This window comes from Heterodontus francisci, chromosome 36 (assembly GCF_036365525.1).
Source record: "Heterodontus francisci isolate sHetFra1 chromosome 36, sHetFra1.hap1, whole genome shotgun sequence".
In the NCBI taxonomy this organism is placed as follows: domain Eukaryota; kingdom Metazoa; phylum Chordata; class Chondrichthyes; order Heterodontiformes; family Heterodontidae; genus Heterodontus; species Heterodontus francisci.
The window spans coordinates 17,172,257-17,185,926 of record NC_090406.1 but is presented as its reverse complement, the minus strand read 5'-3'; the positions used below and the strand labels follow the sequence as shown (position 1 = coordinate 17,185,926).

Here is a 13,670-nt window from a genome sequence, read left to right as displayed (position 1 = left end):
GACCAGTTGAATTAGAGATTTGCTTGTATGGTTTGTTCTTTTAAAGCTTCAGGACTTTTGTGTCTGTCTTCACAGTTGAAGACACAAGTTGCATACCAGAAATAGGCAGTAACCTGGGGGCGAAAAAGGCTAAAAAGAGTGAGGAAATTGTGGATATTGATATCAGCTGAGAAAATATATTGGAGAAACTTAAGGGACTAAAATCTCACAAGTCCCCGGGACCACATGGCCTACGTCCTAGGGTTCTGTAAGAGAGAGTGCATCCACTATCTCTTAAGCTAACTATGATTTTCCAGAATTCCTTTGATTCAGGAATGGTCCTATCGGATTGGAAGTTGGCAAATGTTGCGCTGCTTTTCAAGAAAGGAGGTAGCGAGAAAAAGGAACTATAGACCAGTTAGCCTAACATCAGTTGTTGGGACGATGCTGGAAACATATTGAAGTCTTAATATTGGACTTGGAAAAGCATAGTATGATTAGAGCAAGTCAGCATGGTTTCACTAAAGGGAGAACCTGTTTGACAAATTTTAGATTTTTGAGGATGTAACAAGTAGTGATAAAGGGAAATCAGTAGATGTAGTATATCTGGATTTTCAAAAGGCATTCAATAAGGTGCCACATAGGCAAGATAAGGGCTCACCTGTGTTGGGGATAATAGCGTGGATAGAGAATTGGTTAACAGGAAGGAGAGTGGGCATAAATGGGCATTTTCAAGTTGGCAGGCAGTGAATAGTAGGGTGCTGTAAGGATCAGTGCTGGGGCCTCAGCTATTTGCAATCTATATTAATGACTTGGATGAAGAGACAGAATAATGTATCTAAGTTTGCTGATGATGCAAAGCTCGGTGGAAAGGTAAGCTGCGGGGAGAATGTAGAGAGGCTGCAAAAAGATGTAGACCATTTAAGTGAGTAGGCAACTAGATGGCAAATTGAATATAATGTAGGGAAGTGAGAAGATGTTCGCTGTGGTTGCTAAAATAGAAAAGCAGAATATTAAAAGATGTGAAATTGGTAAGTGTTGATCAGAGAGACTTAGTACTCGTACGAGGAACGCACAAAATTAACATGCAGGTGCAGCAGGCTATTAAGAATGCAAATAGCATGTTGGTCATTATTACAAGGGAATTGGAGTACAGGAATAAAGAAGTCTTTCTAAAATTGTACAGGGCTTTGGTGAGACTGCACCTGGAATATTGTGTGCAGTTTTGATCTCCACATTTAAGAAAAGATATACTTGCACTGGAGGCAGTGCAGCAAAGATTTCCTAAATTGGTCCCTGGGATGAGGGGGTTGTCCTGTGATGAGAGGCTGAGTAAATTGGGCCTATATTCTCGAGTTTAGAAGAATGAGAAGAAAGGGCTTGATAGGGTAGAAGCTGAGATTGTTCCCACTGGTCAGGGAATCTGCAACACAGGGACACGGTCTCAGGATAAGGGGCCAAACATTGAGAACTGAGATGTATTATTGAGAATAACTATTCCAAAAAATAAATCCTGTAGTATTATTTCTAAATGTTTCCTTGACTATAACATTCAAATATCTTCAGACTCAGTTGTTTAAATTGAGGGACGACCTGCTAATTTTAAGATGTGATTTTGCAATGGGAAAACATAATGTATGCAATCATCTCCCTTACCTCTTGTTCTGTCTGTCTTCTCCCTTGAGAAATACCTTGAGGTATTATACCATACCAAAATATGCATGTTTTGTAGTATTTGCATTTTACATCGTACACCCAGTTAGGACCCGGTGAGGAAGTTGTCTTGGGGTCTGTCAGCCTTCACCTGGTCTTACCGTAACAGGGTTTAATTTTAAACACACTGTTTTAGCTTTTTCTTGGTAAATCCTCCTTCATCACGTTCCAATTATAAGGCTAAGAAACCAGCACAAACAGGTTTTCTTAGATTTAATGAAGAAAAGTTGAAATTTATTAAACTTGAACTTAAATGCTAATTCGGTTGGCACTACAGATAAGCGACATGCCCATGCTGGCATGCATATGCGATACACACCTGCAAATAGATAGAAAAGAGCAGAAGAAAAAATAAAGTGGAAAAGTTTGAGGGAATATCTGAAGAGTTATTGTTACAGTTCTTCGAGCTCACTGTAGAGTCCTTGATTGTAGGTAGATCTTGCTTTTCGTTGGGGCCCAGTATTCTTAAACCTCGTTCGCTGTAGGAGACTTTTCTCTTGGGGTTTCATGTGTCTGCAGTGGATTCAGAGGCTTGTGAGAAAGAGATGGGAGCAGGCAGGAGAGAGATCTTAGTCCAGGAGCAAACAGAAATTCTCAGTTCAAACTGTTTGTACAATTTAGAAAAACCCAGGTTGCCAAGCAGGTTAGTCATGTGACTAAGTGGTCTGACCACGTCGTGGATTGTGTCACCTTAGCAGTCCCTGGAATGCTTTTCTTACACACAATACCTGGCGATCATGGTCCATTGCGGGTTGAATGTGTCAGGGAATGGTCCTTTGTCCTTCCAATCACCATCTGTTAATATACAAATATCTTTTCCAACCACAGCTGATCTGTTTAACAAGTCCTTTCTTCACTCCAGTAACAGTTTAAAATCAACGTACATGGCAAAATTAATGTGCCTCATTCTTGGCAGGTGGGGGCCTAACATGACTACTCAATGAATGTAAGGTGTAACGAAGTTTTGCTCCTCCAACTGAATTTAGGTATGATGTATTTCATATATTACAGAATCTACTTTGTTAATCAGAAAGCTGCTGGATTTGGTCTCTGAAAGAGAAACTCAACTCCCCATAGTGTTGGTTTTTGGCACTTTGACACAAGTGCTTTAAAACACCAAACTTGGGTGCGTGGGTGTCTTTGAAACCTATTGTCTATAATAGTGATGGAATTCTCATCAAACCCTGTTTGATGGGGAAATACATTTGAGAAGTGGAAAAGGCTAAATTACAACCAATACCTACAGATATGGGAGATGCATATCCTCTGTTTTGCACAAAGCATAGCCTGCAGTGGTTGTGATGCAGCATGATGTGGAACTATATTGAATACAGTAGGGAAGTACTATAAATTGGCCTTCTGACCTCATCTGTAAGGATAAAAAGTACATAAACTGCTATCTGCATTGAAGATAAAATACTGTCAGGCAAAAAGTTGCCCATGCTTGACATAGAACACTCATAAAACTCCTGAATTTCACATTAGGCTTGATTATTTTTGATTTAAAAATTGAATCCTGCATTTTAACGTTCTAGCTGGTAGAATTGTTATTAAAATGCTATCCTGCTATAGTGAACATTGTGAATGTGGGTGGTGGAACTGTTCTTACATTTCATCTGTCTGCTGTCATCAGAGCCAAACCTACGTGCAGTAGATGCCACAGTTGTTTCAGAAAAGTAACATTTTCTGGTCTTCGAGCTGAAGATGTATTGGATTAGGTGCTGATACAGTATACTTGACATACGGCTGATCGTGCTGGTATTGGCATCCCTCCATCTACGAAAGATGATGGACACGCAGCAAACAATCCATTTAGGTGGGGTGTCTTTTAGTGCTGAATGTGAAGCTGCCAAGTGATGCTGAGAGTTGTTTTGGCATTGACACCTGTTGCCAAGCTGCTGTAGCCACTGATTATCATAGTGCATGCCTGTCCATAGGATGTGTCACCATTTCCCTTTTGGTCAGCTAGTGACTCCCAGGTGCGATAGTCGACATTTAGGACCTTCATGTCACGCTTGCAAGAATCTTGAAGCAGAGTTTTGGGCGCCCCACAGATTGGCCCCGGTTACCTCACCATACAGAAGGTCCTTGGGTATGCAACTGCCTTCATCCTGGAGATGTGTCTGATCCGCTGAAGCTGACTGATTAGTGCCAGCACACTTGGGCGCTCTGCCTTTGTGAGGACTGCCACATTTGTGATTTTGTCCTGCCAGGATATACCCATTGATGTGTGCTACAGATAGTGAAGATGGTAGCTATAAGTAAGCCCATGTTTCACAGCCATACAGCAAGGTACTGAGAACTCTGGCCGATGTGCAACTTGCAAGTCAGCCAAAGGTGGCAGCTGTTTTCCCTATGCGTGTATTGATCTCCACATCAAGGGACAGGTTGTCTGTCTGGCGCTATGGACCTAGTGGTTAGCAAATTCTGCTACCTTATCAATGGCTGTTATTTAGTGTGGTCAGGGCAGCGATGCAACAACTTGTCCAATGTCCATAGTTTTCTTGATGCTTTTATAGTCAAGGAGAACAAGGCTGGATCACTGAACATCATTAATGTATTAAAATGGTGATTGGAAAAGCTGCTTTTACATTTGTCTAATTTGTGTGTACCTGTATCACCTCAAAACGATGAGGTTAAACTGGAAAATCATAAGCAATGTTTAGCAAAGGGCGAGTTTAGATGAAAGGTTATCAAACTGGCCTGTTAAATTTTGTTTTTTCTCTCTCTCACTCTCGCTCTTGCTCTCTCTCCAATCACTACTTGGCCTGAGTGTTTCCAGCGTTTTACCTATTTACAACTTGTAGCTTAGCCTTCAGCTGCCTAAGCCTAAAGCTCCTCTTTTAAGACACTCCTTAAAGCCCACCTATTTGACAAAGGTCTTGGCTACCAATCCTCATCTCTGTAATAAAAACAAGAAATGCTGGATATACTCAGCAGGTCTGACTGCATCTACGGAGAGTGAAGCTGAGTTAACGCTTCAGGTCAGTGACCCTTCATCAGAACTTGTATCTGTGTATGTGGCCCGGTGCCAAATGTTGTTTGTTAACCCTCCTGTAAAGTGCCTTGAGATGATTTTACGTTATTCTGAACAGCTTGCAGTTTTAGAGATCTCAACCATAGTTGGCTGTAACCAATATATAAATATACTAGTTTTATAATATAAACCTAGTCGGTTTATTCAGGGAGCGAGACCCAGACCCATGCCTCTCATTTTATTGTGTGCAACTATAATTGACTACTGTTAAAATACAACAGATAGATGTTGTGGCTTTGTTGTGTTCCTCTATTGCTGTGACCTAAACATCGACTGCTGCTGGAGAACTGTCAACTGTGAAAGATGCTCTTTGGTCTGCTTGAAACTTGCAAAGAGTTGTCCATGACTGTTGCAGTCATAGTCCAAGGTCCAGGACTACATGCCGAAAGATGCACTAAAGTGTGGAGTGGCTGCTGCAAGTGCTCGATGGGGAAAGGCTACAAACCATGTAAAACCTCCTCCGGCTGCATGCGCTAGAGTATGTCTTTGGTACATAATATAACCTGGTCATCAGGTGCGAGGCGCTCACGTTGCTGTATGTGGCGCAGGTCTGGCCCATACCCCACTCCTGCGCTGTGGCGGTCACCCGAGCCATTTTCCGCTTCATCTGGGGATCCAAAATGGACCGGGTCCAGAGGGACACTATGTTCAAATCTCTGGATAATGGCGGGAAAAATATACCCAACGTGGCCCTCATCCTGATGACTACCTTCGTGTGCGGCTGCTACAAGCTGTGTGTAGGCCTCCAGTACGCAAACTCCAAGTGTCACTACGTGCTGAGGTTCTATCTGTCCCCGGTGTTGCGAAGGATGGGCCTGGTCACATTGCCGTGGAACGCTCCATGGGGTTGGACCGTGCCGTACCACCTATCCTTCATGGAGCAGTTTCTGCGGGAAAACACCTTTTGACCACCAATCCATCAGGCAGTGGTCTGCACGGAATGTCCTCAAGGCCCTACGGGAAAAGGAGACGGTGGATCCTGTCGGATGGTTCCCTGAGCAGACCACCAGTCATTTGGCGGAATGGCTCATCACCAGAACTTTCAAACAAGCACCAAGATGTAACTTGGCTGGTGGTGAGAAGAGCCCTCCCCGTCAGGTCCTTCCTGCATGCCCTAAGTCTCGCCCCCTCCGAACAATACCCCCGCGGTGGCATTCCTCCTAGAATGTGTCTTTGCAAAGCAGGTGTGGAAAGAGATGCAGTGGTTTTTGAGGTTCATCCCAAGCAGCTCTGTAACACAGGAGTCTGTGCTCTACGGGCTGTTCCCAGGGACGCACCCTGAGACACACATCAACTGCTGCTGGAGGACTATCATTTCGGTGAAAGACTCCCTTTGGTCTGCCCGAAACTTGCTGGTCTTCCAGCGCAAAGAGTTGTCCACGACCGAACGTTGCAGGCTGGCACATTCCAAGGTCCAGGACTATGTGCTGAGGGACGCACTAAAGCTTGGGGCAGCCGCAGCAATGGGGAAAGACCACAGTGTAAGGTCCCCCTACCAAGCTGAACTGAGGGGCTGGATCCATGGGAAACCCCTCAAACTGTATTGGGAAATTTTTTGTTTGTCATGCCAGATGCATTTTTACATTTTACAGCAATGAAATGGAAGGGTTGTGAGGCAATTTTTTGACTTGGTGATGTTTGAAACGGTTTGGTGATGTATTTTTTTTTTACAGATTTTCATGGATAAAGTATATTTTGGAAATAAAAAAACATGTCTTTACAATATATATTTGCATTATATATTGTAAATACAATGGCAAGGGTTGTGGAGTACCTTGTGCTCTGTCTTGAAAGAAACTGATCTTTATTGCACTTTTAGCAATGTCCAAGTTGAAATGTTATGAATCAAGTATTTCTTTGGGGGTGGGTGGTGGGGTAGGTGGTAAGGAGAAAGGACAGCACCGGGAGCTCCTAGCAGTAGCTGGGCTGCGCTGGGGGGGTTTCATTCATTCATCGGGTCTGTGGTCGGAGGCTGCGCAGAGCGGTGGATCCGGGGCACGAGGCCGCAGCTATAAATAGCAGGCAGCAACGGGGGGCTCCCATTTCCACCTTGGAGCTCGGAGCTGCCGGTGAGTGTCTGTGTGCCCGTTCCGGTATTCTGCCTGCGCACCGTGTTGGATCGGGAACGACTCCCGGTCGCGGTCGAGCCGGCGTTTCGGTCGGTTGGTGCGGTCAGCGGCTCCCTTTGAACCGAGTGAGGGGGTGGGGCCAGTAACCTGGTGCGGTTCTTCAGAGTGGAGGCGGGCCTCCGATAACGGAACACTCTGGAAATTCGCGCAGTCGGCAACAACAGTTTTTCCTCATAAGCTGCCGACTCGTATTAACCGGCTGATGCAAGATAAATCATTAAGAGATCGGCACAAATTATTTTAAAATGCTGATTCGTTGCGTTTTAACCTTTCGAAGCACAAAAAAAAATTCGAGGGTGGTGGGTGAGTTGAAGATTTTTAAGGGGATCAAAGCGGTTCGTCGTGGCTGCTCTTCGAGTCTTTGCTGGCGGCGGCGGGAGAAGATGAGGAGAGACCGTGTGGACTGTTGGTGGAGGGGGCAGGGGGCGCTCCATAAAATGGCGGCAGCGCCACAAAGCGGGCCGGCCGGCGGGCGAGCTGGGCACCGACATGGTCACTGCCTGGGACCCGGATCGTGCCGCATTGCGGCACGCACTGTGCCTGTGAGGAGCGGGCCGGGGGCTGGGGCTCCAAACCCTCCCCTAAACCACAGCTACTGAGGGTGGCAAGGCTCCTTCTTCACCTCACAACCGTGCGGCTGTAAATCACTGCAATATCATAACCCCACCCCCCCCCCCCCAAAAAAAAATTAATTAATTCTCTTATTCCCAAATAGATCAAGCAAAATGTCGGACGAAGGAAAGCTTTTTGTCGGTGGTCTTAACTTTGACACGAACGAACAGTCCCTGGAATCCGTGTTCTCCAAATATGGTCAGATCTCTGAAGGTTGGTATCTGCTGTGGCATCTAAATATAATCCACCCGCGTTAGCGGGGCAGAGGTTTAGGCAATGCTCAATTTCGGGACCGCGGTAGCTGAATTATGAATGATCGTTGCTGGAAGGTCATTTTGATATGGGTGTGCTGTTTACATTTTCCATCTTCACTTTTACAAGACTAGTTTGTTTACTGTCAGTGCACATCCTCCCCGCAACATGGATTCCTTATAATTTTGCAGTTTTAAATGGGCTGTAAGTTTTTTTGATATTGTACATTGGTGCTCATGCAGATAAATAGAAGAGGGCAGCCTTAAATGGGGGGATGGTGCAATAAATGGAGTGCGAGGAGGCTCGTGTGGAGCATAAATACTAGCATAGACCTTTTGGGCTGAATGGTCTGTTTCTGTGCTGTGAATTCGATGTAATTCTATAATACGCTGTGAACATATTTTTAGCTCTTTGGGTTAAGATGTGGTGTTTCGGAACTTGAATTGTTTTTTCCTTCTCTGCTTTAGTTATTGTAATTAAGGACCGGGAGACACAGAGGTCAAGGGGGTTTGGTTTCGTCACCTTTGAAAATCCTGATGATGCAAAGGATGCCATGTTAGCTATGAATGGAAAGGTACATTTTAAATACTCATTAATTGTACAGATTTACAGTTTAGGTGTCATCTTGATTAAGTGGTATCGCTGCTGCCACGGTGTGAGAAGGTGATGGATTCATGCCGCCCCTCCCCCACCATTCCAGAGACTTGAGCATATAGTCCAGGGTGACTATTCTGTACAGTACTGTGAGAGTAATGTCAGAGCTGCTGTCCTTTGGATGAGATGTTAAACATCGTCCTGTCTGTCCCTCAGGGAGATGCAAAATTTCCCATGATGCTACTCAAAGAAGAGTAGAGGAGTTTTAGTATCCTGGACAATATTTATCCCTCAAATCAACATTGCTGAAAACTGATTATCTGGCTATTATACATTCTCTGTTGTTCGCTATCCAGTCTCGGATGAGTTGAAGTTTCCTTGAATTAAACATCGGGAAGACGAAAACCATCTTCTTTGGCTCCAACCGCAAACTCCATTCCTTGGCCACTGACTCCATCAATCTTCCTTGCAGCTGACTCAGGCTGAACCAGACTGTGCAACCTCAGTGTGCTATTTGATCCTGAGTTTCCAATCCTCTGTCCATCACAAAGACTGCCTACTTCCACCTTCATGATGTTGCTCGTCTCTGCCCATTCCTCAACCCATCTATTGAAACTATCTCCAGACTCTGTTACCTCCAGACTCTGGTTTTCCAATGCTTCCCTGGCCAGATTCCTGTCTTCCACCTTCCCTAATCTTGAGCTCATCCAAGTCTTTGCCCATATTCAAAACTGTACCAAGTCCCATTTACCCATCCCCCATGCTCGTCGATCTACATTAACTCAGTGTCCAGCAATGCCTTGCTTTTGACATTTTCATGCTAAAGTCCTCTTTGGATCTCTCCTTCCAAACCTGACATTTTCTCCAGCCCTAGAACCCTCTGAGAAAGTTGTGTTCCGCTGACGCTGGCCTCATGTATCCCCACTTTGCTCGTCCCACCATTGGCTGCTTTGCATTCAGTCGTCTGGGCTCTATGCTCTAATTCTCTCCCTACCTATCTCTGACCATATTTTATTCACCTCTTTTATCTCTTCCTTTGGATCGATGTCAATCTTTGTCTTATTACGATTGTGAAGTGCCTTTGGATGTTTTATTATATTAAGGCGCTGCATAAATGCAATTGTTCCACCAGTAACAACTTGCATGCTAGCTGCCATGTTTCCCTACATTATTAGTGATTGAACTTTTAAAAAATAAATCAAGATCAGCCACGACTTAATTGTTGGAACAGGCTCTAGGAGCTGAATGGCCTGTTCCTGTGTTTCTGTGTAAAGTGCTTTCAGATGTCTGGTGATCGTGAAAAGTGTGTTATAAATGCAGGCTCTTTTATATTTAAAATGAAACCATTTGACAACCAAGAACTATATTGATGCTTTTCTCTGATTCTAGTCTATTGATGGGCGTCAGATTAGGGTGGATCAAGCTGGCAAATCCTCTGGAGACCGATCCCGAGGTTACAGGGGTGGAAATGCAAGCAGTCGTGGATTTTTCCGTGGTGGGTCTGGACGTAGAGCACGCGGGTTTTCTAGAGGTATGTAACTTTACCAATATGGTGTAAATGAATTTTATCTGCTTTAGTGCCCAGGGACAGTGAAGGTTAAAAGGATTGGTTGTCTAAGATTGTCATTGGTCCTTTTGTTTGTTGTATTGAACACTAAATATGGTGGCGCAGTGGTTAGCACCACAGCCTCACAGCTCCAGCGACCCGGGTTCAGTTCTGGGTACTGCCTGTGCGGAGTTTGCAAGTTTTCCCTGTGACCGCATGGGTTTCCTCCGGGAGCTCCGGTTTTCTCCCACGTGCCAAAGACTTGCGGGTTGATAGGTAAATTGGCTATTGTAAATTGCTCCTAGTGTAGGTAGGTGGTAGGAGAATTGAGGGAAGGTGGGGATGTGAGAGGGAAATGGGATTAATGTAGGATTAGTATAAATGGGGGGTTGATGGTCGGCACAGACTCGGTGGGCCGAAGGGCCTGTTTCAGTGCTGTATCTCTATGACTCTGACTAAAATGTTACCATCAATGTTTAGCAGTATTAAAATCACTTCTTAACTTACAGGTGTAGTACCTTATGGCCACTGGAATTTTCAAACATGGGCCCATTTCATGTGGCTTGATTTGAATATTAATGCACCTTTGTCTATTTGATTGTATTCACACCATTATTTGTATTCTTACACAGGTGGAGGAGATAGGGGATATATTGCACGCTATGATTCAAGAAGTGGTTACTCAGGATCAAGAGATTACTATAACAGAGATAGGTAAAAGATGTTTCTTTATCATTTATGGTTTGATTTTATTATATTCAGTTTATGTTTGGTTACATATTGTTATGATTAGTTGTTTGCTCTGAAATGATCTGCAAAACACTACAGGGGTTTTGTTTGTCCCCAGGAGTCAAGGGAGCTATGGCGGTGGTGGTTCTTACAGGGATAGTTATGACAGTTAAGGTAGGTGCCATTAAAAATGAAAAATAAGTGAAAACTGGTCGGATTGGGGTTGCAGCTCTAATCTTCTGAAAAGATCTAGTTGGCTTGATAACTGGTTTCAGAAATATTACATAATGTGAATTGCCAATAAGCAGTGTATCTGCATGTCAACGTTGTCCACATGAATTTGGGTTATTTAACCATAACCTGAATACTGAAGGCTCAGTACAATGTAACATTGATTCTTCCTGTAGTACCAGTCAACAGTGCATCTCTGGGGGCGGAAAGTTCTACTGATGGTAGGTTCTGGCCTTGCAGTTCTGTTGGGTCCAGGCGGAAAGAACAGGTTCTTGGTCTGTGCTACACTACAGTGCTTGATCCCTGCTACTAGGTTCTAAAGGTTAACTGGTGCAGTGTAGTATTGAGAAATGGATTTCAAACCTTGAAGTTTAATGCATTATTTTGCATTGAAATCTTGGACTAGCATACTTTTAGTTCTTGTCCTGCATGTCGAACTTTTCACCTTTGGATAGCGGAACAGATCTGTCCACTCCTATAGAAATCAATTTATATATGTAGTACTATCTTGAACCAAAACCAAGAAAGCAGCAGTGCATTCTAAATTTTTAAACCATTGAGGGTATTTTGAGGTTCAGATCGGACTTAAATATATCAGAAATCTCAAACCGGTTACCTACTGTTTTCCCATAATATATTCATTGATATTGCATTTACTTTGATGGGAATGCAAATGCCATAATTTTCAATGTTACGTGATGCTTCAGATAATCTACCATGCCCCAATCGCTCTAAACCATGATCCAAGTCAGTCCATATCACTGATCTAGCAGTAGGAAGAGGAAGCTATGATTACTGTTGCAGTCTTTTTACATTGTACCTGCTTCTTGTTCTCAGCTACACACAACGAATAAATAAATCCTCCTGACTCAAGATCGTCCTTCCTATGGCTGTATTTATAAAGATTTTCGGAGCTTCGTGGAATCGTATTGTGTATTTGTATTCTCACTGACATGTAGTAATTCAGTTTGGCCTTGTTAATCACAGCCTGACAGCTTCTGACATGAGGATGCACACTAAGTGTTGGCTCAGTAATTTTGGAATTAAACAATCAAATAATCATAAGCATTCTCAGGCACATGGCAGAGCCCTCAATATTTTATTTTTTTGTAATGTTTTGAGGTTTTCTTTTTACTTTAGATTTGTTTTTGTCTTAACATTGCTCAAATGCTTCAGTGCTTCCCATGATGTCTAGCTATTTCTGAATTGAAGTTGTGGGGTTGACTGGAATACCGGTAAAACAAACACGTAAAAGGGGTTAATAGGGTGTTCCCAATCTATTTTTATGTTAAGCAAACTGATGTTTTATAGAAGCTGAACAAGCTGTGGTCATTTATTTTAAAATAAAGGCTTTCATAGCCACTTATTCTTGTAAACGTTGTCATCTGAAACGTTCCTTTAGTGTAGCAAGGTAGGGAAGCAACACGGGAACAGAAGATATTCTCTGCCTCACAAACCGCCTTGATACTGCTGAAGATAAAAGGCTTCATTTTTAACTTGTAATTGGACATTTGTACATCTTTCAGTAGTTTCAAGAGTTCTGTACACTGTAAATAACTAGTTAATCATGTTCCAAATTCTTCAAAATTTACAAATGAAGTCCTGAGCAATGTATCTTTATAAGTTGACATGTATTGGATGAGAAATATTTGGAAATGGCTTTCTTTGTGTTGTATGTTCAAGTGGTTTAGAGTTGACCTTTTTGTACTGAAACAGGCTTCACGAAGCCTCATTAAACAAAATACCTGACTCATAACCCTGATCTTCCTGTAGTTGGATTCTTGTGGGATGGGAAATAGTGGAAAGGGTCCAGGTAGGGATTAATTCTGCAGTCTGTAATGGTAAATGTAATTGGAGAAAGATTTTAGAAATTAATTAGGGGTATTAGGAACTGACTTGAGCTAGCAGGGAAGTTTTGTATTGCTATTGAGTTGTAGATGTATAGCCACTGCAGTTGAAGCCCTATTTACCTTGACAATTAAGTGATGTGAACAAACTGCCAGCTGAGCATCAAGCAACTTGTGGCAAAAGTTGTTCCAGATACACTGCATTGTCATCATTTTATAGTATATTATATAAAGTACTGTTGTACGGTATTAACTAATTGATCGAAACTGAAATCTCAACTGTCCCTTTGTGACAGTTGTAGGAGGACTAGTAAAATCAGTACTACTCGTTCAGTGTGTGTCCTCAGTGTCTCCTCAGGTGTGTCTGAGGTCATTGCCAACTATGGTGCTTATTTAGACTCCTTAGGTTGGACTTTGAATTTGTCCTCCTTCACTTTTATTTTAGATCAACCATTTTCAATGCATATAAAATTCTTAGCAAGTTTATAGTACTAACTCTTGTCACTTCCTTTGTGCAAAAAAAAGAGGCAAATTTTGAAGTGGAGATTTTCTGTCGTTCATTAGTTTGAAAATAATTATTTTTAGTGCCAGATATCAAAAGGCTATCTGTTTCTGGCTGAAGCGGTTTTATATATATTCAAAAAAGTCCGGTCTGCCTTTTCATGTTTCTCAGAAACTGGTAGCTTTATAATTACTTTGATAACATATAGAATAGTTGATGAAATGGAAAATTTCCATTCCAAAACTTGCTGCTGTATAGGTGAAGTGATAAAATTAGTACTAGCAGCTGGATGGTCTATACTAGCTTTTTGGAGTTCAGTTATCAGAAACATTAGGGTAAAGGTTACAAACAGTTCAAAAATAAACTGTCTCTGTTACTATAATTTTTTTTTATTTTTATGAAGCAAAAGGAAAATTGGGCACAGCTAAATTTGGTGCAAATGTCTGTTCAGAAAGGTGTTCCAGTCCATTAAAGATTTTTATAACACTTCACAACTTCT

General features: G+C 42.6%; 1 protein-coding gene across 5 annotated transcripts in view; it reads left to right on the top strand.

The window, feature by feature from the left end:
- Positions 1 to 6,693: 6,693 nt before the first annotated feature.
- Positions 6,694 to 13,670, top strand: part of LOC137351619 (cold-inducible RNA-binding protein-like) — a 46,510-nt gene continuing 39,533 nt past the window's right edge. The window contains exons 1-7 of one of the 5 annotated variants that reach the window (XM_068016235.1): positions 6,694 to 6,798; positions 7,574 to 7,683; positions 8,190 to 8,296; positions 9,706 to 9,847; positions 10,495 to 10,576; positions 10,710 to 10,765; positions 11,660 to 12,578. In XM_068016235.1, coding sequence (XP_067872336.1) covers positions 7,584 to 7,683; positions 8,190 to 8,296; positions 9,706 to 9,847; positions 10,495 to 10,576; positions 10,710 to 10,764 — 486 coding nt within the window. In that variant the 5' untranslated portion in view covers positions 6,694 to 6,798; positions 7,574 to 7,583 and the 3' untranslated portion in view covers position 10,765; positions 11,660 to 12,578. Of the gene's footprint in view, positions 6,799 to 6,961; positions 7,162 to 7,573; positions 7,684 to 8,189; positions 8,297 to 9,705; positions 9,848 to 10,494; positions 10,577 to 10,709; positions 10,766 to 11,659; positions 12,579 to 13,670 lie in introns of those variants that run through there. The other 4 variants (XM_068016234.1, XM_068016236.1, XR_010969527.1 and 1 more) reach the window with 4 other exon arrangements.